This window comes from Polyodon spathula, chromosome 9 (assembly GCF_017654505.1).
Source record: "Polyodon spathula isolate WHYD16114869_AA chromosome 9, ASM1765450v1, whole genome shotgun sequence".
Lineage (NCBI taxonomy): Eukaryota > Metazoa > Chordata > Actinopteri > Acipenseriformes > Polyodontidae > Polyodon > Polyodon spathula.
The window spans coordinates 25,788,260-25,813,449 of NC_054542.1; the positions used below are offsets into that span (position 1 = coordinate 25,788,260).

At 37.2% G+C, this 25,190-nt stretch overlaps 1 protein-coding gene across 15 annotated transcripts in view; it reads right to left on the reverse strand.

The window, feature by feature from the left end:
* Window positions 1-1,834: 1,834 nt before the first annotated feature.
* dmd (dystrophin) overlaps window positions 1,835-25,190 on the reverse strand; it is a 728,160-nt gene continuing 704,804 nt past the window's right edge. For 6 of the 15 annotated variants that reach the window (XM_041259010.1, XM_041259006.1, XM_041259002.1 and 3 more), the window contains 9 exons: window positions 23,923-24,059; window positions 22,911-22,949; window positions 20,393-20,458; window positions 18,139-18,204; window positions 16,454-16,612; window positions 14,926-15,169; window positions 13,129-13,252; window positions 10,981-11,073; window positions 1,835-3,794 (listed from right to left, as the gene is read on the reverse strand). In XM_041259010.1, coding sequence (XP_041114944.1) covers window positions 3,697-3,794; window positions 10,981-11,073; window positions 13,129-13,252; window positions 14,926-15,169; window positions 16,454-16,612; window positions 18,139-18,204; window positions 20,393-20,458; window positions 22,911-22,949; window positions 23,923-24,059 — 1,026 coding nt within the window. In that variant the 3' untranslated portion in view covers window positions 1,835-3,696. Of the gene's footprint in view, window positions 3,795-6,552; window positions 6,585-10,980; window positions 11,074-13,128; window positions 13,253-14,925; window positions 15,170-16,453; window positions 16,613-18,138; window positions 18,205-20,392; window positions 20,459-22,910; window positions 22,950-23,918; window positions 24,060-25,190 lie in introns of those variants that run through there. The other 9 variants (XM_041259005.1, XM_041259012.1, XM_041259015.1 and 6 more) reach the window with 5 other exon arrangements.

Sequence of the window (25,190 nt, forward strand, 5' to 3'; positions counted from 1 at the left end):
GCACTATTGCACGCATCCAGGGCTGGTGACCATGTTTGTATTATTGTGAGATGGATATTTGTTTATTATATGGGACTGTCTGTTCTTATATACCGCGTGCCGTACACACTGGTGTGTACTGCCGGGGAACTACTGTTTGGTCGCCAGACCTGGAAATACAATTAAAACATTTCTAAAACTGGATTACAATTATCTCTGTCTGCTTCTTCCACACACTGTATCGCTCCTGCACCCGTTTGCAATAAACCACTTTGCCACAAACGGAACAATGCAGTAAACATAAACCAAGGATTTGTATCTTCGTGTAAACATATTTTTTCTAGATGCTGTAGCTTAACCAAAATAAATATTTGCGTCTAAATGTCATTAAAAAAACTGCATTTTCATGTAATTTGCCTTTGTGTATATAAACATGTAAATACAAAATAATTGCCAAGTTTCTAAATGACGCAGACCACTGGGAGGTGGTTAGGTGCTGCATCAGCACACATACCACAGAGGGCTAGATTTATTTTACAATGATTATCTGAAAATGAAAATACACTACTTTGCTTTGTCAGCGAGTCTGAAACTAAGTAGGTAACATACAGTAATATGTCAGCATTACATGCTTGAGTAACATGTTGATTTTCATTAAGGGTTTTGACACTAGGTAGGCACATCAAGGTTCTTGGTCTATGGCAAATCCAAGAGGCTTGTGAAAAGACTTCCTTTGAGTATCGGATTGGTGAACCAGCTATGTGGCGAACAAAATTAGAAATGAAGGAAAAGAAAGAAAATGTGATTGAATATTGTTAATGGAACTGAATCATTGAAAGTCGGCTGTGAACCAAGCATAAAGACACTGGCTCGTTTAAAGGATACCGATTAGCACTGATCCTGGTCTACCTGATGCTAATCTGACTCTGTGAAACTAGCTGTATGTCAAAGTATGTGGTCTGTATCATTTATATGACTAAAGGTTAATATGTTGCAATTAAATTGATGATTTTAATGGTTGATTTTTCTTGGACAACACTGTTGATGGAACAGATGAAAGCAGAAGGAGAGTATGGTCAGATCTGAGGGCAGGGTGTTGAACCACTGGAACAGGCTGCCGAACAGAGTTCTTGAAGCAGACTCGGATCCTTCAATAGACTGGATGTGGTCATGAAGAACAATATTGTATAACCCTCTCTGTGACCATAACAAAACCTTTAGCTAGCTTCCTGGAGGAAGGGAGGTATGTCTTTGATGCAAGATTCCCTTTCTTGAATAGCTTCCTGTTTATCATTAATGGAACTTTTTATCACCCAGATAAAGCAGTTAGACATCAGCCTTCACACTGGTCCACTGAAACCAATACATACTATCATTAATCTGTACACAACTTGGATGGCTTGCAGACTCATGGCATTTTACTGTTGTGTTGGTTTTTGAAAGATGACTACAAGATGTGAAAGGGGTAGCTAGCCTAATTAGCAATAGGTCTAATACAATTTGATATTTTTTTTTTAAATTTAGTCTTCTCCAATTTTTTTTACCCAGGTTTTCTCCCCAGTTTAGTGTGCCCAATTATTACCTGTATCCTCGGCTCACCGCTCGCACCCTGCAGCACCCGTCCTCCGAAGCACGCTCCTGCCAATCAATCGTTTTTTGCACTGCGGATCCACAGCGAGGCCACCAGACCTATAGTGCCGGAGGACAACACAGATCTGGCGGCTCCACTGCCCACATTCTGAATTTCTTATGGTATGACACAGAGATTATTAAATCTGAGAACCTTCTCTCGACCGGGAAAGCAGATATTCATGAAACACTAATCTTTTAAATCCAGAGTAAAGACAATCCAATGTAACATAATTGCGTGCTTTATTGATATACACATAAAGCAATTCATAATACAATAGTAAGGCATATATTTGGTGGAACTTGATATGTTGTGAAAACAAAATGTAAAAGAAGTTGTAAAATTAGTGGTAGATGACAACATTTCAGTTAAAAGAACACGATAGCTGAGTGATTAAAAATGAAATAACATGCTGCTGTGATACACAGGCGGTCAGTTTGACTGTTTATGGTTTATACGTAATACTTTGTGGTTACACACATATATATGAAATGAAATTTCAAAGCATAATGCAAAAAAAGAATGAAACTCTCAAACCTTTGTTTTTTAATAGAACAGACTCAACCCCCCTTAAAATAAAATAATAAAACAAAATACAAGCAGCTTAAAACACAAGTTTGATATAGAAGAAAAAACACAAGAAAAAAAATAGTAGTACCTAACTGTGTGAGTATAAAGGGCTACAATGCATGAGGCAGGTGTCTACCGCTGAGAGCATTAATTCTCGAGGCATGGTTCTAAATTCATCTGTTTGTAAATGTATTTGTTGATGACAGAAACTACATTTTTCAGGCAGGGGTCATGTCATATTAGTAGAGCGTACCATAAAATAAAACTGAGGTAGGAATTGCATGATTAGAAAGTGACTGGTGTTCACTTAAAAAAAAAAGAGCTTCTGTCAGTCAGTAAATGACCAAGAATGAACCAAAGCATAAAGATAGTCCAAAACGTGAGCTCTAGTGGTTAACCCTTAAAACGCAGCTCACTGACGCAACATTCTACTAATTACACAAACTCAAAACTAGGACTGGGACAAAGATGAAAAGTTTAATGTTCACAATCTACATATTCATTAGTATGTTGTTATAGTCATTTTTTTTAAAAACCCATTAAAAATAAGGGTACTAGAATTCCATTGTCATGTTTGCAAAGAATGTTACAATTATAGTGCTTGCCTTTAGCTACCTTTTAAAAAAAATTAAATAAATGGGAAATCCATGCTTGAAGATAAGTATTCACAATTGCAACGGTTAAAAGACATTACTTAGCAACATACAGAAACACCATGGTAAAAATAAAAAATAAAACTTTGTTAGTTTAAGTGTGTCTGAATTATTTTAAATTCCAAGACTTTGATAATTGCAAAGCAGCAAGAACAGAGAGAGACTTCTGGCCTGCCACTAATGAGAAACCCAAAAATCATTCATTTTAATCTGGCACTTTCCTTGCGGAAGATGTTCAATTCTGAACCTGTCCCAAGCCCTAGGATAATAATGATGAAATGATTAAAAAATGACCTGATGAACAATTTGGTACCATTATAGGATAACCTTTCTTTGATAAGCAAGAAAAAGAACACTGATAATGTATACTTTACACAATTACAGAACTGTAACGCAGCAAAACAAATGCATTGCCTTTGAATGTTTACTCTTTTTTCTTTTTTTGGTTTTTATAAACAATAAAATAAGTCTTTTATAAAGCACCCTTTAGTTTACAATCTTTCTTTATAATGGTTAGAAATTTATTTTTAAACAATCCGAAACGCGTTCCATACAAAATGGCAAGTTTTTCAACTAACAAGATTTTACATGTAGTTCATTTTTTTCTTTTGTACAATTGCATAGAAGTGTAAAACCTGCCATTGTTAACAAAACAATATCAGACTTAGGAAACTACTGAAATCTACAGTTTTATTACCACTATCCTTCACAAAAATATAGATCATTTTTTTCTTTGTAAACGTTTACAATCCAATCCTTTTTTTGTTGTATGAAGTATTACAAACCCCCCCCCCCCCCCCAAAAAAAAAAAAAAAAAAAAAAACATGCTTGATATTCAGAATTCAGTGTTGCAGGAAAATGTTGTTAATCCAACCCCTCGTCGTCTGTCATTACTGTCACCAAGGATTCCATTGCTCGGCCCAAATCATCTGCCATGTGAAAGAGGCTTCCTACATTGTTACCTGCATAGAAGAGAGAAAAAGAAAAAAAGAAATTACTAAGTATAGGCCTACAACAGAAAACTCAAGTGCAAACGTAGGGAGGTATTTCTCATAGTCTTTCTACTGGACCACTATGGACACATGACATAGCTTTGACAGTGTTTGGGTCAGGAGGAGAAGCAAATATGTTGGTAAAATATCAGAATTTGTTCCTGTACTTGTCTAATTCACCAGCCTTACTTGTCAGACGCGTCAGATCCAATTTATTTTCACACACGCTGTTTATTTTACAAGTGCTGTTTAAAAACAAAAAACAAAAAAAAAAAAAAATATATATATATATATATATATATATATATATATATATATATATATATATATATATTTTCAGAATAAAACAGGTTTAAAATGCAGTGCATGGCAAAAGGACATCAGTACTGCATCTCCAGCCAAGCCCCACCCCTTGTTTGCTGTATTTTTCACATACCTCTTTATAAACATGCATACTAATAAATCCTCTCCTGGTCCCTCGTTTTATCACCAAACTCCTCAATAATGTGATCCAAGTCATTATTTTATTACTACAACATCTCAAAAAGCTTTGCAAATGTATGTGATATTCTTTGAGCGCCAGATACAAAAGCACCTATCTCCTTTGTTTGTGCCTGTGTTATCTCTGTGGTGTTCAGATACACCCTTTTTTTCAGCTTCTTTCGCCTCCTATTGGTCTCACTCGGCCATTGAAAGGTTTTCTCTGGTTTTTCAGAAGAAAAAAACGACTAGAGACCTGTGCTTTACGTCTTTTTGATGTTGTTGGACAGGGTCCGACATTGGACTGGAAAGGGAAAATTGTAATGTCGGACCTGGTCTGACATAGCACCGCAAAGGGTTAAAAGTTGCTTATTTGGACTCCCAAGTGGCGCATCCATTAAAATGCTCTCTGCGTGGAGTGCAGGATGCGCCCTATAGCCTGGAGATTGCCGGTTTGAGTCCAGGCTATTGCACTGCCGGCCGTGGATGGGAGTTTCCAGGGAATGATGCACAATTGGCCGAGTGCCGCCAGGGGGGAGAGCTTAGGTCGGTCAGGGTGTCCTTGGCTCCCCGTGCACCAGTGACCTCTGTAGCCTAGCTGGGTGCCTGTGGGCTTGCATATAAGCTGCCCAGAGCTGCGTTGTCCTCTGACGCTGTAGCTCTGGGTTGGCTGCATGGCAAGCCTGCAGAGTGAAAAGGAGCGGTCGGCTGACGGCACACGCTTTGGAGGACAGCGTGTGTTCGTGAGTCAGCATGGGTCTGTGAGCGAGTCTGCAGCAGATGCAATGATTTTAAATTTTGATTGTAGTTGTGCTGATGTTTTTCAGTAATAAGGGTTGGTTAAGTTTTACAATGCTGTGTAATATTTGAACTTCAAGGTCTACAAAGTGCTGCAATGATTTATGTTGTGTTCTGCACAACTAGAACACATTAACAAAACTGTAAAGACTGTATGAATCACCTTTGAATTACTGTAGATATTTTAAATTTAGATATTTGCACCAGCATTTCGTCTGCAGTATTCGTAAGTTCTCTTTATTGAAAATATCAACACAGTGCAGACTCTCATGCCAGAAAATGTCTCTTTCTTGTGGGGTTTTAATGTGGCTCATCAAGCAAGCTGAGGACACGTTAAAAAAGGTCTAACTCCACAAGTGAAAGCCATTTCAACAAGTATTTCTGAAGCAACGCTACTAATAGTCTGATCCCTAAAGCACTGCAAGCTACTTTTGAAATTGTGTATAATGATGTGTTTAAACAAATGGCTGTATGCAACCAACAGCATAACATGTTGCAGAGTGCATTTAAAAGGGAACTTTGAGGGAACCAGTGCAGAGTAGTAATAAAATGAAAATTACTTCTTGAAATGGAACAGCATTGTTGCTTGAACACCTACAGTTTAAGAAAAACAGAAACTAGCTACCTTGGTGCTCTAACACAAGTCAACTTTGGTATTCCATGCAATTCAATTTAATATACACCACTTATTTTTAGTTGGAATCATTTTTGATACAAGTTGTGTACTTTGATAATAAAGAGAGCTGATTAATGTGGTAATGAGCAGTACTAGGTCCAATTGCAAGTAAACATCATTAGATGTAATTGTTTCACAGCGGGGAAGTAAAGTATCACTTGTGTAAAACAGATTGGAGATGATAACATTTAGCATCTTCCGCAGCAACATGACTAAACCCACTTCTAAGAATACTGCATCTACAAATCGGCCTTGCTAAAAAAAAAAAAAACAGCAATCCAATCAGGAACTGAAACATATTTGCATTAAAATGTTTCACAGTATATATACATGTTACCAGCTGTCAGGCAACACTTTTTACAAGACTATATAGTATAGCAGTAAAAAAAAAAAAAAAAAAATACAGATGAATATCAATTTCAATCAGTGATGTAACAAAAACTTAAACATGTTTTATTGATACAGTTTAAAACTTGGCAAACTTCCTTTTCAGTCCTTCATTAAAAATCCCTCTTTATAATGTCACCTATACCAAATTTGAAAAACATGTATTTACTCCATGCATCTGGTTTATCAAAATCAACCCAGTTACAAACAAAACAATCAGGCCTGATAGCTGTTCTTAAAAGTGGGTGCACTACACATGAAAGCAAATGGCAGACAGCAAAGCACACACACACACACACAGACAGGGTGCTAGACAAGACAAAGGATAGACGCGAAAAAGCAGAGGCTGTGTTAGGGTGCCTGTCAGTGAGCTGGGCTCTCACTAACCTCTCTCATTGGTTTTCCAGGTGCACTCCTTCCTTTCAGGAGATAGAAAGGGAAGAGAAGACAGGGAGGGAGGGAAGAGAAGACAGGGAGGGAAGGAGGGAGGGAAGAGAAGACAGGGAGAGAGGGAGGGAAGAGAAGTCAGAGAGGGAGGGAAGAGAAGACAAGGAGAAGGAAGAGAAGACAGGGAGGGAGGGAGGGAGGGTAGAGAAGACAGGGAAGGAGGGAGGGGAAGAAACAAACAAATAATACAGGTAAATAAACTTTCACAAAAGAATGAGAACCAGGCATGCTCACAAGATGGGTAAATCATATTAAAGATCAGAAAAACGGGTATGGAACTCTTTTCAGTGCCAATTTGGCCAAGTCTCGCCAAGGTACTGGTTTGTGGTCCGTGTTCAAATTACACAAATATTGTCATTTTTCTGGTAACCTGGGGTTTGTGTTGATATCATTTGTCATTTGTCATTGAAATTGACAGAGATTTTTGTGAACAAGTTTGTTTCAACAGAGATTGTGTTTCAGTTTTTTTTCAATGGAGATTTTGTTAAGATTTTTTTTTAGATGAGAAGCAGACAGGACACCAATACATTGAAAGACATTAAGCCCTCAGAATATGCATACTATTTAATTTGTTGTCTACACCCTGTGATGTGTGTTCTTTATCACTGTTTTTACTGTCCCAACACTGAAGTCAGTATAACAATGGCCACTAGGGGGGGAGGTACATCTGTAATTTGTAACCAATGAAAAAGTAAGTTTATGAAAAGATTTGCCAACGGTAATAAATCATGATTAACAGGATAATTTATATATAGAATATCATACAGGGTGATGTATGACACAAGCTGATATCCACTCTACAGACAGTGACTACTGACTCCTCTGAATTTGTGAGGGTGAAAAATCAGCTTGCATCTATCACAGCACCCTATACAATTATTTTTTCTATCTGATCAAACAAGCACATTTTCACCCAGAGCTGCCAGTAAGCCCACTTGTTGCAAATCACCCCGTGTGATGCTCTTTATAATGGAGATAGATGGACTAAAAAAGAAAGGAACTTAAACAGCAGAGTTCCATCAGTAATTCAAACTCCAAAGGCTTGGAGCCACATTCCAAATCCTTATATAACAAATTCAGGCAAACAGCCAAAAACAGGGAGGGTGGTACTTTTTCCTTTAAGATGTGAACAATGGGCTTCAGGAGAGACAGCTTTGTAATGTTTTTTTTTAATAACATTTACTCTGAGTAGACAAAGTATTATGTTTGGAGAACTTTATGCACCTGGCAGCCTGGGTGAATTTATGTCCTTGCCTGCAAAAGAACAGTCACAGATATTTGCATCACAAAATAAATGGAAATTTATTTCAGACATTTACACAAAATGATCTCAATAATGTGCTCTCTGGAGTGCGGTACTTTATCCAAGTCACCTGAACCAAATTAATTTCAGTGCTCAGCCATGTACAATTTACTGCACTGTCTACCCGGATATAACTCTTGATTATTATAAAGAGTTGAATGCTGACATGCACAGTTTACAAAACAGACAAAGGCTACTATCTTGAAGCAAGTGTAAACGCAAAGGGTTTCTGGAATAAAACAATTGTACAGACAAAGTATAATACATTAAATATTAGGTTATTGTCATAACCCTGATTCCCTGAAATAGAAATGTAACCATTACTGAAAGGCCTAATTTCGCTTTAGTGTTAGTTTGTTTGGATGTTTGTTTAGTTCACTTTACTTTCTTACTCACCTGTACCTTCCACTAAATGTTCTTTACAATAAGTTGTTGTCCTTATATTTCATTTATTACATTATAGTTTACAACAATAAACCATTTGTTCGTGAAATTGACACCTCTGACGTCCCTGCTTTTGCTGTTTGTCACTCTTTACTTAGTTAGTTATAGATATTGGGCCAGTAGTATCTCCTTAGGGAGGACAGTACAACTGCTTCTCAGTTGTGCAGAGTGATCGTTACAGAATTGGTGGCCCGTACGTTGACCCTTTGTGTCTCATTAAATTCATATTCAAATTCATCGGTTTAAATTGTTGGAAACCTGATGTCAGAAATGGAAAATCAGACCTTCATTAAACTTCTCTGAGATTGGAGATAGACCCCATGTGACTATCAGAACCTGTCACAGAGATAACTACCCGCCATAGTGATCTGTACATTACCCAAGAAGGGGTGGAGCTTTTTGGAGGCGATGATGATGAAGGTAACCTTACTGACAGTGAGGCAATAGGGCAATTGACTGAGCACTGTTCCCATCTCACCGAGTTGGTTGAGTAAAGGAAAGGTAGTCTTAACCTAGTACCTGATGCACTCTCCCGCGCTCCTCTTGTACCTCCTTCAACTCCCTCTGCAGCAGTATGTGTCAGCAATGCCTCTGCGAGTAGCATGGATCTTCCTACCACCATGGACCAGACTCAAAGACTGACAGTAATAATCACATCACCTTCATCCAACAGCAAGGACTGGTGTATTGCCGGGTGCCCATCCCTAAACAAGGATTCCGATACCAGCTGGTTATTCTGGAACAGCTGATGGATTCCTTCCTCCAACATTATCATGACAACCCTTTAGGAGGTCACCTGGGCAGGATGAAGACCTTGTTGCATATATTGGATGTTGCATGGTGGCCATCCATTCAAAAAGATACGTGGCGTCACATAAAGGAGTGTCAAATCTGCCAGAGGTATAAACCTTCCAACGCCAAACCTGCAGGTCAACTCCAGTCCACTACCGTGAAGGAACCCGGAGAGATGTCCGGAGTCTGGACCTAATTGGACCTTTGCCGAGAAGTAAAAAAAGGTAACACTTACACCCTAGTAATTGTCAATTATTTCACAAAGTGGGTTGAGCTGTTTCCGTTGCGGGACAGTAAGACCACCAAGATTGTGAACATTTTGACGCAGGAAATCTTCACCCGATGGGGAACACTGCAACATATTCTTTCAGACCGTGGACCTCAGTTCACGAGCCAGCTACTTGCAGAGGTGTGCATAACCTGGGGAGTTGTACAAAAACTCACAACCAGCTACCACCCACAGACCAACCTGACGGAACGGGTGAACCACACCTTAAAAACCATGGTGGCATCCTTTGTTGGAAAAAACCATCAGCTGTGGGATCAGTGGCTACCTGAGGTCCGTTTTGCCCTCAACGCCGCCAAACATGAAACCACTGGCTTCTCTCCTGCAGTATTAGCACTTGGAAGGACCATCAAAGGCCCACTGGATCGATTAATCGCTGTTGCTCCTGCTCCATCCACTGATCCCTACCAACTGCTAGATCGCCAGCAGCAGATTGCCGAAGAGGTAAGGGATCATGTTTCCAAATCTCAGAAACGGCAAGCTCGGAATTATAACGCCCGGAGAGCACACTGTCAGTGTGAAGAAAGTTAGTTAGTCTGGATAAGATCTCACCCCTTATCTGATGCCTCCGGAAAGTTTTAATTCCGAGCTTGCCGGAATTAAATTAATCAGAAACTGATTGTGTTAGATTGCGAGGGGTGAAGGTATGCTGCAAGTAACCATGGAAACCCACTAATGGGAATAACAAGTGCAAGACAAATTAGAAGTTCAGGCAAATTTGATAAGGTCAAACAAAAAAGAAAAAAAAAACTGTAAAACACTTAATTTGAACACCAGCACTCAGAACAATTACAGAGATCATAAAAGGAAGAATTAAAAATGTTGTCTTAAACTACTTCTTTAATTTGCTGTTCATGTTCCATGCTCCCTAAAATCCTTAAAAAAAACCCCAAAATTTACACATACAACATGAGGAAATCTGCATCCAAGACACAAAAGGGTACATTCTGTGAAAGCTAAATCTCCTTGGTTCACTCACAGTTTTGAATTAGAAGCCAATCACAAGATATGCCAATCCAATGGTTTTTTATTTTAGCTGTATTGTTGTACTATTTATTTCTTTTTTATAGTCTGTAAAACCACAGGCAATTACAATGGTAAAGCAAACACTGTGTTGGCATTTAACAGTACATTTCGCCTGAGTGACAGACCTTTTGACTTGCACATCTGGTTTAAATTAGCACAGCAGCTGGTTTATTCAGCTCTAACAGCTGTGGAATGCACCTCAAACTCCACACACCAGGCACAACTGATGCAAAGTTCCACTGAGTAACACTGCAAGTTTAGATGTCCAGGAGAATTTACACATAAGTTCTCTTTATCAGTTGCCTATTCAAAAACACACACCTGCCCACTTCTAAAACGCAAACTTTGTTTTCAACAACTCCTGTGAGAAATGAGAATCTGCTGTAAATCAGCTGCATTGCAAATGATGATGCTCAAAAACAATATTCAGAAAAGTGAACAGCTGCTGTATCTTTTAGCCTTCTCATGAACACACTATTCGAAGTGGACAGCCAGCTGCTGCTTTGAAATCGCTCACCTCTGGTTGTGGGGAAAGAGTTGTTGAGCTGCTCCATCACCTCCTCGAGACCTGTGTTTGCATCCTGGGGCGGGCTCAAAAGGTCATCGACACCTTATGGAAAGAAAAGCCGAACATCTCGGTGATAACGCATTAAACAACTCGGCGCAATGCAAACAAAAAACAAATAATTTAAAATCATATTTTCATGTTTTAAATAAATTCTCCTTTATTTTACAAAGTCTTAAAAAAAAAAAATCAAAAGATGATATTATGCTCAGTATTAACACACATGGTCTGTCTCTCACCTCTACAGAAAAAGAACACATGCCTGCACATGAAATATGCATGTTGTTTTACAAGAGAGATGTTTCTAGAAGTTCCTGGGGAGCACCTGGGTAACCTTTGTGGATCCTGATTTGAGAATCAGTGTACTGGGGCACCTTTTACTGACCGACACCCTTTTCATCTCCGTGATGCACTTAGCATGGGCTTAACACACCAGAAGACATGGCAGTTGAATCTTACCAGGTTACAGTGAAACTTTCACCCATTGCTTTTTCAAAAAACACCCTTACAAATAATAACCCTACCATTTATCTTTCTGCTTAAAAAAAAAAAAAAACATATAAAATCCTTTGTACCCACTTTTAGAACAGACCTCCCCTTGCTAATACACTGTTAATCCCAAAGAGATATCTAAATCTCGTTTAAGGTATTAAAACTTCACATGGTAAAACTGCTCCGATATTATTAATGTCTTTTGAGAACCAAAACACCTGTATGGAAGTTAAAAAAAGATTGGGGTGTTGGGATGTTGTTTTCATTGAAGGCACCTAAAGTCTTTACTAACAACACATTAAACCTGTCTAGATTTCTGTGATATATGATCATAAACTGGTATCTCGCAGATTTTGGGAGTACATTTTCGTAAACAATGAGCTTATCGTTTTATCTTGAAACTTGCATTCCTTACAATCTGTTTGTGTCAGAATCATGTTTTATCGCTTTCCTTATTAAAAAAGTTATACACTAAAGCTGACTAACGGAAAACAATGGAAAACAATACAGAAATGCACCTGGCAAAGTGAAATTCTCTTCTCCATTTAGGTCAGTGGGTTCACCTCTAATTTCAACAGGACTGTGTTCTTTTCCAAGTTCAACGTATGGGGTGAGAAACCGTAGCCAATTGTTATTAAAAACGCTATGAAAATTAGCAGGCCACTAGATTTAAATTCTTTATATCACTAAACTAAATCATACTTAACTATAGTTTTACCAGCTTTTCATTTTCTGTATTAGAGAGGTGACATAACTTGTTACCCTAATCTGCAAAAACACAATATAGGGCGTGCAAGCTTCTAGTTATTAAAAAAAAAAAAAAAAAAGTAGAATAAGAATTTTACAGTCATTGCGTTTATCGACTGAATTCAAACTTGCAGTAGGGATGAAAGAGCTGTGAAATTTCAGCAGGTTTTCTGTAACTGTGTCCTTTTCAATCAGCTATATTCTTGAATGTTCATCGAAAAACACTTGTTTCAGAATACTCTTCTAATAAACACACCTTTAAGAAAACACCTGGATATATTGTCTTTTTTTTAATATTGCGTTTCTTAAAAATCCCCAGAATATGAGGCTGTAGTTAAAAAGAGCGTTACACATCCCCAGGTATTGCTAAAAAACTCTCTAAATAATGTACCTATAATATTTATTTTCACTGTTAACATTCTGCCAACTTTTTACACTTGTAACTTTCAAAGCTCTTTTCAAAACAGCCACTCTAGTGCTGCTAGTGTAAGGATTATTGACCACATTAAGAAACGGGTAACAACTATAACAATCCATAATGCGGTATGGAAACAGAAAAGCACTTTCTTTTATTGCTTTTTCTGCAGTGATTTAGGAGGACAGATCTCAAACCCAAGTACACTAGAGAGGTCATTTTGAAAATAGATTTGAAACACTTTAATGTGTAAAAAGTTGTCAGGATGTTAGTGAAAAGATAAAATTACAGGTACGTTATTTTAACAGTTGTACCAACATGTGGGGTCACACTAAGCGATATTTTTTCAGAACCCCACTACTTACTGGAAGGGTTTTACGTTTACTGTATCTGGTCAGCTCCCTATGTAAACATAGTCATCACAAAATCAAGTGAACAGTTCATACCCATGGTTTCTGTAGTCTGACTGCCAACCACACGAAGCAGCATTGGCTGGCTGCTGTCCGATCGCTGGGAGGAGGTAGAAGGAGAGGAGACTGTAGTACCATTGACCTTGGCGTCTGCCTGGGGCTGAAACAAAATGAACAATCATACCTTTGATCGCAAGTCCATTATAGACAGGCTGGTTAAACAGACAAGCAGAATTTACATAAAGTACCGGCTTATTAAGATATTGCAGGGTTCTCCCCAGGCTTTTTCAGCTGGGCGAGCCGCCCGGCAAAGTTGCTGTCTCCGCCCGGCTGAAAAAACCCGATCCGCCCATCTTGCAGATGCTACTGTATCTTTAACAGTAAGGATTGATTGTGCTTCTAGCAGATTAGATCACTTACGCGTTGCTGGGTGAAAAAAAAAAAATCTTGGAACCACATGACAGCTGTGTTACGTCTTGACACAACATTTAACCAATCAGAGAGTTGAAGGGGTGGGTTTTTGTGTTAAGCACTTCGAGAGGCTAAAACGTTAAAAATGACTGCTAAAAAAATAACAAATGATTTTCAAAGAAAAAACAGTGACAATGAATGCAGGGTTTTCAAAAAAAGCTGACGATCGGTGCAATCCACCGCCTACTACTATATTTGCTCCGGCTACTTTATTAAAATAAATATTACGATTATTTTCAGGTATTATCATTCAGTCCATTTTTTGTCGGATTATTGTACTGTCAGGTGATATATAGTACATAACAGCTATACATACGCACCAAAAAAATGTACCCACGTGCTTCTGAGAGATATTGGGGGTTCATGCATGCCTTTAAGAAGAAAGACGTGATGGGATATCAGCTGAACACTTGTCAGCTAATATACAAATGCTTAAGTGCAGAGGTGCTAGATTATTACACTCCGGTTTCATGCAACAGGTATGATGGTGACCAAACGTGTGTGAGTACTGTTGTGTTAAAAAAAAATGGTTCAAATGAACAGTTGCATTCAAAAAATATAGAACAGCGAAAAACAAAAATAGACATGCATTAACAAAATGCCCTGAAAACTTTTTTTAAATGAAGCAATAAGCTCAATAATTAAGCTAAAAAGGAAGTGAAAAGGTTACCATTTTTTTGTGAATTCCACTAACCCTACGTTATCTCCCCAGTCAAATCGCAGAGTGCCTGAGTAAGCACGGTAACTTACCATAATAAAAAACAGTAATGAAAAAGGAAATGTACAACATAAAAAAGAGCAACTAGATATATTCAATGAAAGACAACACATTATTCAAATTCTTTGTTGTATTACATATTTAAGGTAAGGCAAGTTTATTTTTTCATTAAAAGTGCTCCCTGTTATAATGTTTTGCCGCCCGGCTGTACAGAATTCCTGGGGAGAACCCTGGATATGACATGCTTATTTCTTGGATAAACCTGAAGTGTTTTGTCTGCTCACTCTACACACTTATAGGGAATACCAAACACTGAATAAAAAAAAATTATAAAAAAGACACTGACTATAGCCCAGGGCTTTGGTTACAAGCAGGTCCAAAAGCAGCATTTTAAAATGTAAATTACTTTATAGTGCACAACAAAGACAATGCTGTGCACATTGCAGGCAATGTCCCGGTAATATATATATATTATATATATATTATATATATATATATATATATATATATATATATATATATATATATATATATATATATTGTAAAGTATGAAATCACCAAGAAGGGATCTATTTGATCCACTGCTGCTCAGATCGCCATACAGCAGTGGACACAGCCCGCTGAGTGACACCCGGTATAAATACCTGTTCCAGCAGCTGCCTCAATCTGTGCAGCTGGGACTCAAGCTGCTTGTTATGATCCTCCAGGATCTGCATCCTGGCTTCCAGACGACCCTTATGCTGGCGGAGCAGTTTGGCTTCTGCAATGAGCTCAGCATCTCGTGGGCTCTGGGGGGAGATAGGCATCACCTCAGGTGGTGAAGGCAGGGGGGAGAGCCCCTTGTGATCGTGCGCCTCCTTCAGTCGGTCATACTCGGACTGGAGATTTCTGTTGGAACAAATGAAAAGAAACACGTCAGTATCGCTGGCTACAGAATAACTCGGTTTGGCATGCATTACTATCTGAAGCGGATCAAATCCTAAAGATAATGCTGATTTTTGGAATGGTAAAAAAAAAAAAAAAAAAAGGTTTATCAAACAAGATATTCACAAAATATCATTCACCAACATTTTTTCTTTGCTCATTTTCTTGTTTGTTTTCAGTTTATTATTTAATGAAAGCTCAAGCAGTATACTTGTCATTTCTTGTTTTAAATGGGATTTTTCTTTAATGGCATCCTTTTATGTTTGTTGCTCTTGAACCTCCTCTTCAGAAACATTTGGAAATGGGTTTGAAACCTTAATTGCTGTCTGTGTTGATAGTTTTTGAAGCTTGTTTTTCTTTTTGATGAGACTGTAATTGCTTGCTGAGCAGTTTGGAAGGATAAGTGATGTATTACTTAACCCACTAAGTTGAAATAACTTTTTGCACCTGCTACCACCACAAACACTTATGAACATGCTATAGAGCTTCATGTAACCCATTTGAAACAGCCTCTTTGAAACAATTACATTACAGCAGCCCGAGTGATTTTACCATTCCTCTGAATTGTTGGTCAGTTACACCAAATTAAATTACAGTAATATAAAATCCTAACAAGGCTTTCTGATCATACAGATGGGTATAGCAATGAAATGTTTAAACTTCATTTGAAACATTTCCATTCAGATTTCTTGCAAACTACCTTGTTCCAATCATGCAAGTAAGGTACCTACAGTAATTTTCTGAACAGATCAGCCATCCTTCATTTAAAGAACCTTTGCATGTTATACACATGCTGTACTTTACATAGAAGGGATGCAATATACTCAGGTAATAGTATTCTATATAGTAGTCTATATGATGCGCAATGCTAATCATTTGATTATTTATTTTGGAACTATAAAACGTATTGTTTTTATACTTGCTTATTCATACTGTCCTTCCATTTATCTATGAAGAACCTGCAAACCAGCTCTCTGCGTCATTCATTGTGAGAATTCAATTTTTATTACTTATAGTGTACCTCTGTAGTGATTTTAACTGTGCTTTACAAGATTTATTATACATGATCTAGCTTACAATACATAGTCCGACACGGTCAAATAAATCCTATGCAACAAAATAATGAATAAAAGAATAACAGTGACCAAGAAAATATGAAGTGCATCGAATGCAGGAGCACTTGACTAGACCTTGGTGTGTGTTTGTAAGGTGAAGGGGGGCAGTGAAGTGAATGGCAGAGAGCCTGACCTGTTTTCCTCTTCCAGGTCATTCAGAACCCTCTCAAGCTCTCCTCTCTCCTCGTTTTCTAGGGAGACGAGGATTTGGGCCGGGCTGCGAGGCTGACTCAGTGGAGACTCCTGGTTCAAACTTTGGCAGTAGTGCTGGATTAGCAAATGTTCGTCATCACTGCAAGGAATGAGAAATCAGTACGTGCTGGTTTAGCAAATAGTTGAGTTCATACTGCAAGGTTTAGTGCACATTAAGAATGAATTCACCAATTAACCCCCCCCCCCCCCCCCCCCCCCCCCCCCACAAATATATAAAGTAATATTTTTTTTCCTTAAACTTGCATGCTATTAGCTCTCCATTTTCATTTCAGTTGTCCACCACACAAACTAAACCAAGTGTTGGCATTTATCTTTTCTTCTTCATCTGACTGCCCAAAGCAACAACTATAGACATATGTTTTGCCTTTTTAAATCTCATCCATGTGGTGTAGCTGCACTCAGGGCATAGCTTGATTTCCTTAGCCTTGTAGTCTGCTGTTTATTCATAATACATATGAGCGCTTAATTTACTTTAATCCCTTGTTCAAAAACTGCTTTAACAAGCCACCCTACCAGCTACCTAGTTTGGAAATAGTCTTTGTCGGCTGTTTAAACCAATTCCTTACCTAGCCTAATCAGAAAAGGTAAATACTTGATTTGTTTCTTTAAAACGACCAGTTGCTAATTTACATTTAAACTCCACCATTACACCACTGTCATGAGGAGCTAAGTGTTTGCTATTGGATTTAGCTGAGAGGCAAGTTCTACCATCAGAACTGGTATCAACAGTAGCTGTGTAACAAGACAAAATACAGATCAGATAGACGGTGTGTCCATATTACAAATAGTTTCTTCCTCGCTTCCCATCACTAGTCCTAACTGACAAAAAACGTTCCTTTGGATAATTTCAAAACCCAAACATTTTCGTTTTCCCATATTTTAAAAACCCATTAAGCACAACGAAATGACAAAAAATCCCTAATTCTAATTAAAACAGCTTATTAAAAGCATACCCTGCACGTGCACAGCGTGTAATGCACGAAAATGCTAATCTTTCAAAACTGCTTTGTCACAATTTTTTAAACTTCACAGCACAGCCCTTTTTTACTTTGCTACCTCTTTTAATTTTCCTTTTTTTTATTATAATAAAGGCATGCTTGACCTACTGGGTTAAACTTATTTCACAGTTTAGTATTTCAACATAGTATATATTGTGTCATTTATGAAAATGTATGATTCAGGGCAATAGTGCTTTATTTTTAAGAATTTAAAACATAATTATTTTAATATAGTTTACCAGGAAATAAAAATAGAGGTATATTTCACACTTTCTTGCTTCTGTGCTGTTCTTAAGAAGTAGATAAAAAACGAGACTGGTTAGTTTAAAAGGCATACCGGAAGTAGTTTTCTTTAGTCAGAAGCGCTTTTATAGTATGCATGACACTAGATTTAAAAAAAAAGGCTGAAAAATCTGTTTCTGTTTCAACGAGCAATTGGAAAGAAAAGGCATGGGGTTTTATGATTGACTGTGCCCTTCAGGTGCAGTCAAAGCCCTGACAAAGTAATACATAGATCTGTAATGATCGCCAAGATCCTTGTCAGCTAAGTATTGAAAACATACAAGCAGACAGTAACAAGAATGCAAACAATTTCTGAAGAACCTACATGCTTTCGTTGGGTGAGATGCTGTCATTGAGATAAGATCCATTACGGTTCTCCATTTCTGCTAGCCTGTGAAGGAGGGGGGGGGGACACACGAAGGGACGACAGAACTATTAATCAGAAGAATAAATTAAGACACATTTACTGTGTGTGTGTGTGTGTGTGTGTGTGTGTGTGTGTGTGTGAGAGAGAGAAGGGATTTTAAGGACATTAATTTCCTTTCCTGATCAACTGGGCTTGAATTTGTCAATTTTCAAAAGCCTTTACTCGTTAAGACAGCTCTCCAGCCTACAAAACCACTCAAAGAGGCCCATTTGGCATTTAGCATGGAATCCCAAGAGTCATCAAGCTAATATCTGTACTGGAAAAATAGCAGCTTTTGAAATTGCTGCTTTACAAGACCAGCGTTTATTTTATTATTTTCACAAGCTACTTCACAGAGCTGGAACTCAGCCAGGGACCTCACATATCACTGTGATGTCAATAAACATTACACATTCAGTGTGTGAGCTTTCAGCAGTAGAGTGATGAAGAAAATAGGCTGTCCAGTTGATGCTGTTCCATGCAATTCCTGTGGGATTATTTTTTTTAATTTTTATATTGAGTGAACTATTTATCCTACCTAACAAACAGGCGCACCAAAGCCAATTTAGACCGACAACTTTCAACTAAAAAGTTTCCAGATTGTTTCCAACCAGTATTATAATATTTCACAACCAAGTTATAGTTCAATGTTTTAGAAAAATAAGTGAAAAAAGTCCTGTTATTTTCTAAATGCAAATTGAGAATTGTTTATACTGAAACACAAACCATATTTTAGTTTGTATTCAGTGATTACACAATGATAGAAAGGCACTGCAAATTTTCATTACAAAAAACATTCAAAATAAAATAGGGAAAAAAACATTCAATTGAGCTGCACTATATATTTATTTAATGTGCTTGCTTATTTAATACTGTATTTTATGGTTATATATGAAGGCACTATAAATGGAACAACACTTCAAAGTAATACATATTTACAGCAGTGTGCATATTAAGTTTTTGACCAGGCAAATATAAAAGATTTTGAAAAAGTACATTGTTAAATAAAGTAGGCTGGAAACCTATTCATTGACAAGCCCAAAATTGAATGTACTTTATAAACACTGGTGAATGAAAAGTATTTTTGTTTCCTTCTTTCCCTCTTTTTAAATGAAAGTATTATACAGTACATTACCTTGGGGAATATTGGACATCTGCAATCTATTTATTATCAAAATAATTGATTTCATTTTCTATCAATCCTTACACTAAAAACAAAAGCAAAATGAAAGGACTGGTGTGTGCTGAAGACTAAATTAGTTTATAAAAAAATAAAAAATAAAAACCAGCCAAACTAACCTTAATGCTGTGAAGTGTTCACCACCACAACCTCATAGTCTTTTCACATCAAGAAATGGAACACAGTTGTTGAAAACAGTTCCATTTCTCATAAGCTAATAAGTCGGGTGTCTCTTACTGTCTAACACGTCATCTTGCGCAGTATCAAATCTGTTCAAACACTGCAAAAATTATAGCTTAAGTCTCAAAATAAAAGATACTCGGGAACTACTATTAAACATGAAACATATTTTTAACTTTAGAATTGAGCTGCATGTTCTGTGCAATTTACATTTTGGTTCCCTGGCTAGGAAAGTAATCGCCCAATACCTAAAGGATTTTATGCTCTCACCACTCAGAAAAGTTACTGGAAAGCCAGCCACTAAACTGCTGTCCAACAGTACAACAGGTAGTTGTTCTAGGGTTTGTACACCAGTACAATAGTCAACAAGCAGGGGTTAGCATTATTGTAATGAAAGTGTATACGGTGCAGTGATCCCCAGGTAAGAGTCTGACAAGTCTCAACAAAAAGCCTTTAATGTATGCTGATAGCATGATTTTTTTAAACACTAGTCAAGGTCATATACTGTAGAAGCATGGCATACTAGAATGAGTAGTTTATTTATTTTTTACTGTGAATTTTTCCTAGAATGTACATGTCAGCAACATCTGACTTTCTCAAACATTTTTGCCTTCTAGCTAGCCCCCCCCCCCCATATTATCTTGTAAATGTGAGCAGCAGGTTAAAACCAGGAAGAGGCTGTTTGTTTTGCCTTTGATTGCTCTGCAGGCTAAAAAAGTTAAATTGAACGTGCCTTGAGCCAAATGATCCAAAAGATACATAGAAAACATAAAATGCCTGCAACAAGTTTAAAAATAGCATTACATAGCTTACCTGCTAGCATAATGCTCAATTCGTGAATGCGTATCATCGTGTGACAACTGTGGGGAAGAGGCAGGGCTGCAAAAAATAAATAAATAAAGTCTTTGAAAATGACAAGAAGGAATCTTTGAAAATGACAAGAAGCAAGAGAATTAGCATGTGTAATGGGTTTTGAAATCACAATGCACCAGGTCTTTCCTTTGGATTCTGCCTACAGTAACATGATTACTATCTCTGGAGTATCTACAACGCAGCCCACATTGACGGCTTTCTAATGGTCGTCTTGTGATACACTCCTGTAATAATAATACATATAGTTATTATGATTTGTTTTCAGATGAAGATGGAAGCACAAAAGGTTTGTAGATTATGTGTGTGTTACCTACTCCAGGGCACCAGGCTTCTCAGTTATTTTTATTGATTGACTTGGTAATTTGTGGCTGATTGTTACTGGGGTGCTGAAGTAGGTCCCTGGAAGCTGTTATTCATGCTTTAAGTTCCACACACCAAAGCAATTCATTCACACACTTGAAACACCCTTGTGCAAATTTACAACAAGAATCAAGGTGAAATACTGCTTGAATTAAAAGGACCACTTCTGTGTTCTCTCCGCTCTTTGATTATGGTCATTGTCTACTTGTTTGGCTTGACTACTTTATCGCCTAGAATGAACTAAGCAAGCACCAAACTGTGCCTGCGATTGAGGCCTTTCAGACTCCAGCAACATTAAAATTGACTTGCATTTATTCATTACATTTTGAAACACTAAAGATAACATTTCAAGACATCGTTCCACTGTACATTACATATTTAAAGCCTTGGTTCTGCAGCTCTAACACAACGGACTCCAAGGACAAAAAGCCTGGATAGCAATCAAATCTACAGTCTACTTAACATTTTACTGACACTTGCTGTCAGGTGACTGGAAAATTCAAACATGGCAATGCAAGAACAGCTACTGTACTTTATGCAGTTACTGCAGACCTCCTGAGCCATTCCATTATGGCTACTTAAAGAACACCCTAATAAATTACTTGTTAAATAAAAATATAATATGTAAAATAAAAAAAAAAAATCACTTGGTAATGACTCCGTGTTAACCATTTCAGTTGTTTTTGCAATTACTATACTGTAAATAAAGTTTGCTGGGGGTTGTAAAAAATACATGCCTCTGGAGCAAAGGAGCAGTGAAAAAGATTGGTTTCCCTCTGACAACAAAACTTTATTCATAGTATAGAAATTACACAACAGCACTGGAAAACACTTCTATAGCTTATTAAATTAAAATAAATAAAATAAAAAAACGAGACAAATGGCTACACAACAAAGAGATACAGTATATTTATACTATATATTACTTCTTACAAGGATTCTACGCATCCCTTGGATTTGTTGACCCCTTTAAATTTTAAGACTGTAGCACAAGTTACTGCTACTGTTCTCCCATGAATGGGCTCTTAATAAGCTGTTTGTACAGCTTAGGTGTTGCCATGACAACGAAATAGCGATGAAAGGGTTCATGCCCACACAGTTACCAACGGCACATTTTCACAAAGCTACATCTAGATTTCAATAGAACTTCCAATAATAACCATGCTGCAATTGTGGTTTTCTTGCTGTACAAACGGTACTGCAGTCCCCGCTGAGCCCAGTTTCAGACTAGGGCATAGAAATGAAATTTTTATGAATATGAAAAACAATCTAATTTATTATTATTTTTTCTTTTTTTTTTTTTTTTTTTTTTTTTTTTTTAAGATAGGCCCACCAATCTGAGGACTGTCTTGGGATGAAAAGCTACTGTACTATTCCCTGAAATCATTCAACAAAGTCGCTGACAGGTGCTTGAGCTAATGCCTTCACCAGTGTTATGAGCCACAGTTAATATCCCATTTGTAATAATAAAATGATTATCCCTAATTGGATTCCCTTTGCTTTCTGTGTAATTTCTCTATTTTATCACCTTGCTGCAACTTGTTAACTAGTGTGTTACCATACTGGTACCTTCTTTATATGGAGACCATTTAAACTGCTGAAGCAGCCACAGGGCAGCATGGTTCAATTCACTAAGCATTTATTCCAGTGTAAACTTTGCAACATTTTTACTTGGTTAATAACTTGTGAGACCTCTGAAATTATCATAAAGAGGAATTTAAATTTTCATTTGCAAATAAATATATAACTAAATAACAGTAAGATGGTGCAAACATTAAAATGGATTATGTTTTTCTAAAATAAAAATGAACACATGTACATCTTTTTTTTTTAATGCGGCACCATACAAGATGCTGACCCTTATTACGCAAGGGCACTTCAAATACAGCATTAGCTAGGAAAGAAAATGCCAGGTTTTAGTTTAAATGTCATTCATAATCCAACCTGGCATTTCAGACACCAGTAAAAACACCTTTCAGCTAAAACTGGAAACATGGGAGGCTTTAGGAAATCAAATCTAACTTAGGAAGAAAAAAAATGTTAGAATAAAAAAAAGATGGTAAGGGATAAGCAGCTGCAGGTCAGCAGAAGTACTCACTCATAATCTACTGGCCAGAAGTTGATCAGAGTAACAGGACTGCAAGACAAAAAATGGGGAGATGAAGACAGAGGCAGTAGAAACTCAGCCGAAAAATATTTCAAAAAGGACCAAATCAAACAGCAAATGTGAATGGTCGTGAGAGCAGCCAAAAAAGAAGGAAGGATAAAGAGCAGCAAGCTAAGCTTCAATTGCCCTTTAGGGTCATAGTTACCGTAACTTTTTCCAACTGCTGCTGCTCTACATTTTACCATCTATCTTATGTATCTACAAAAACAGCATGGAAAAATATCATATCTAGATTTTTTTTGTATACTGATTTTGTACATATTTATATTAGAAGGAGACAGTACAATGCTGTCAGTCTAAAAGAAAATATGCCCTTAGGATTTCTTCCAATGTGACTGATACCAATCACTTGTTTATGTTATTTATAGTTAATGTTCATGCATTTGCAAGAAGTAATTAAGCACATTTTTATTGCTGCTAAAGTTATGTTCAATCCAACACCATGATTGGTCGTGCTTCAATGAAACTAAACTGTAAAACTATTGAACTTTCTACTGTGTGGGTTTCAAAAGTAGTCCTGACTATGAGGATGGACTTTCAGCAACAAGTTGACTCACAACAATAATCAAAACTTCTGTAACTATGTAAAAACATTTATATAAAAAGTACACACGCAAGTAAGGAACTTGAATCTCAATTCTACATTAAGAAACAGATTTATATATAAAAAAAAAGAGGATTAAGTAACAGACTTCTGTGTTTTTGAGGGAAAAAAAATACACTCATTAAAAACAGATCCAAGGAAAACAAACACCACATTTATCAAATAACTCACAAATCTAAACATATGGCAATTGCATATTAGCTTGCATCTCCTTTGTGCAGAACCAAAAACAGAAGGGCAAAAAAACCCAAACTTATAAAAAAGCTCATAAAAAAGGGTTACACTAAGAATTGTGTTTTTTTTGGGAGGGAAAGTTAATCATGTTTTGGCTCCACTCACGTTTCCATGTTGTCTCCCTCCAGCACTGTCTGTACTGGCAAGTATCCCATCCGGGGGTGCTTTGCAAAATATCGCTTTGTTCTGAACTTGTTTTTCAGCACCTTGGCAAAGTCTCTCACATCTTCTCCTGAAGTTGTCTGGAAGGGGGGGGACGGGGGGACAGGGACACGGACATTATAAAAATAAGCCATTGTTTTAAATGGAAGACTCATGGAAATCCTTACTGAGCTCCATTAAATGTTGGTTGAAGTATGGGTGTTAAGGCCATGTACCGATTCTCCAAATTCAAGGTCTCTTCGTCTAGTGTTGCTGACAAAACAATAAACACTGTTTGTCCACTGTCCCAGAATGGATTCAGGATGTTTATCCACCCATAAAAAAGTGAAGTAGTTTGCTGCAATGAAAACTTACTATATTAATTATAACTAACTGGTTCAGGAATAGACATGTTCTAATAATACAAAACAAACAAACAAACAAACAAAAAAAAAAAAACAGGAGCACATGTTTGCAAGATTTTACTGTAGTTTTAGAGTACAAGAGCTAATTCTACAATGGAAAAGAAATATGTGGTGAGTTTCGCAAAGAACTTCTGGCACGATGCAGGCTGCTAGCTAGCAAGTTATCTACTTTTACCTGTTTTTCAAAGCATATTTCATGACAGAACGGTACAGTCTTGCGCCTGTAGTCCAAATGCTATAAGACAAAAACTTTTTTTTTCTATAATTGAACCAGACTGATCCCACTTCTTACACATGTTTTTTGTCTACATATTAAAAATAATACAATAAGACCTTGTTTACTTGGTTGAATCAATATACATGTGGTATTTGGTAGTGGGCCTTTTCTATACTTCCTGACAAGCAGCAAAGGGCTCAGATGCTTAATGACAGTATTACAGGGGCTTAACAGCACTACTAACTTTAAGGGTGTATATTCCCAGTCATACTCAAGTACGACTTAAGTATGTGCAGATAAAATTTGTAAGAAAGTAGGTATCAAGTGAACGAATTAAACAAGAATACAGAGTCATTTTAGTAATTCTTCGTTTTCTCCTTCCATCTGATTTCACTTTCATAACTACTTTAGGGTACCATTTCCCCCCCTGTGTTAGAAATATTTCCTCTCTTTTTCAGATGCTTTGTTCATTTAAAAAAAAAAAGCATATGGTCAAACATAAAAGCTCAAATACTACCATCTGCTTTCAACTATTTTGTTTCTTGTTTAAAAACAATGTTTTATTTAATTTATCCTCAGGTGATTTTTTT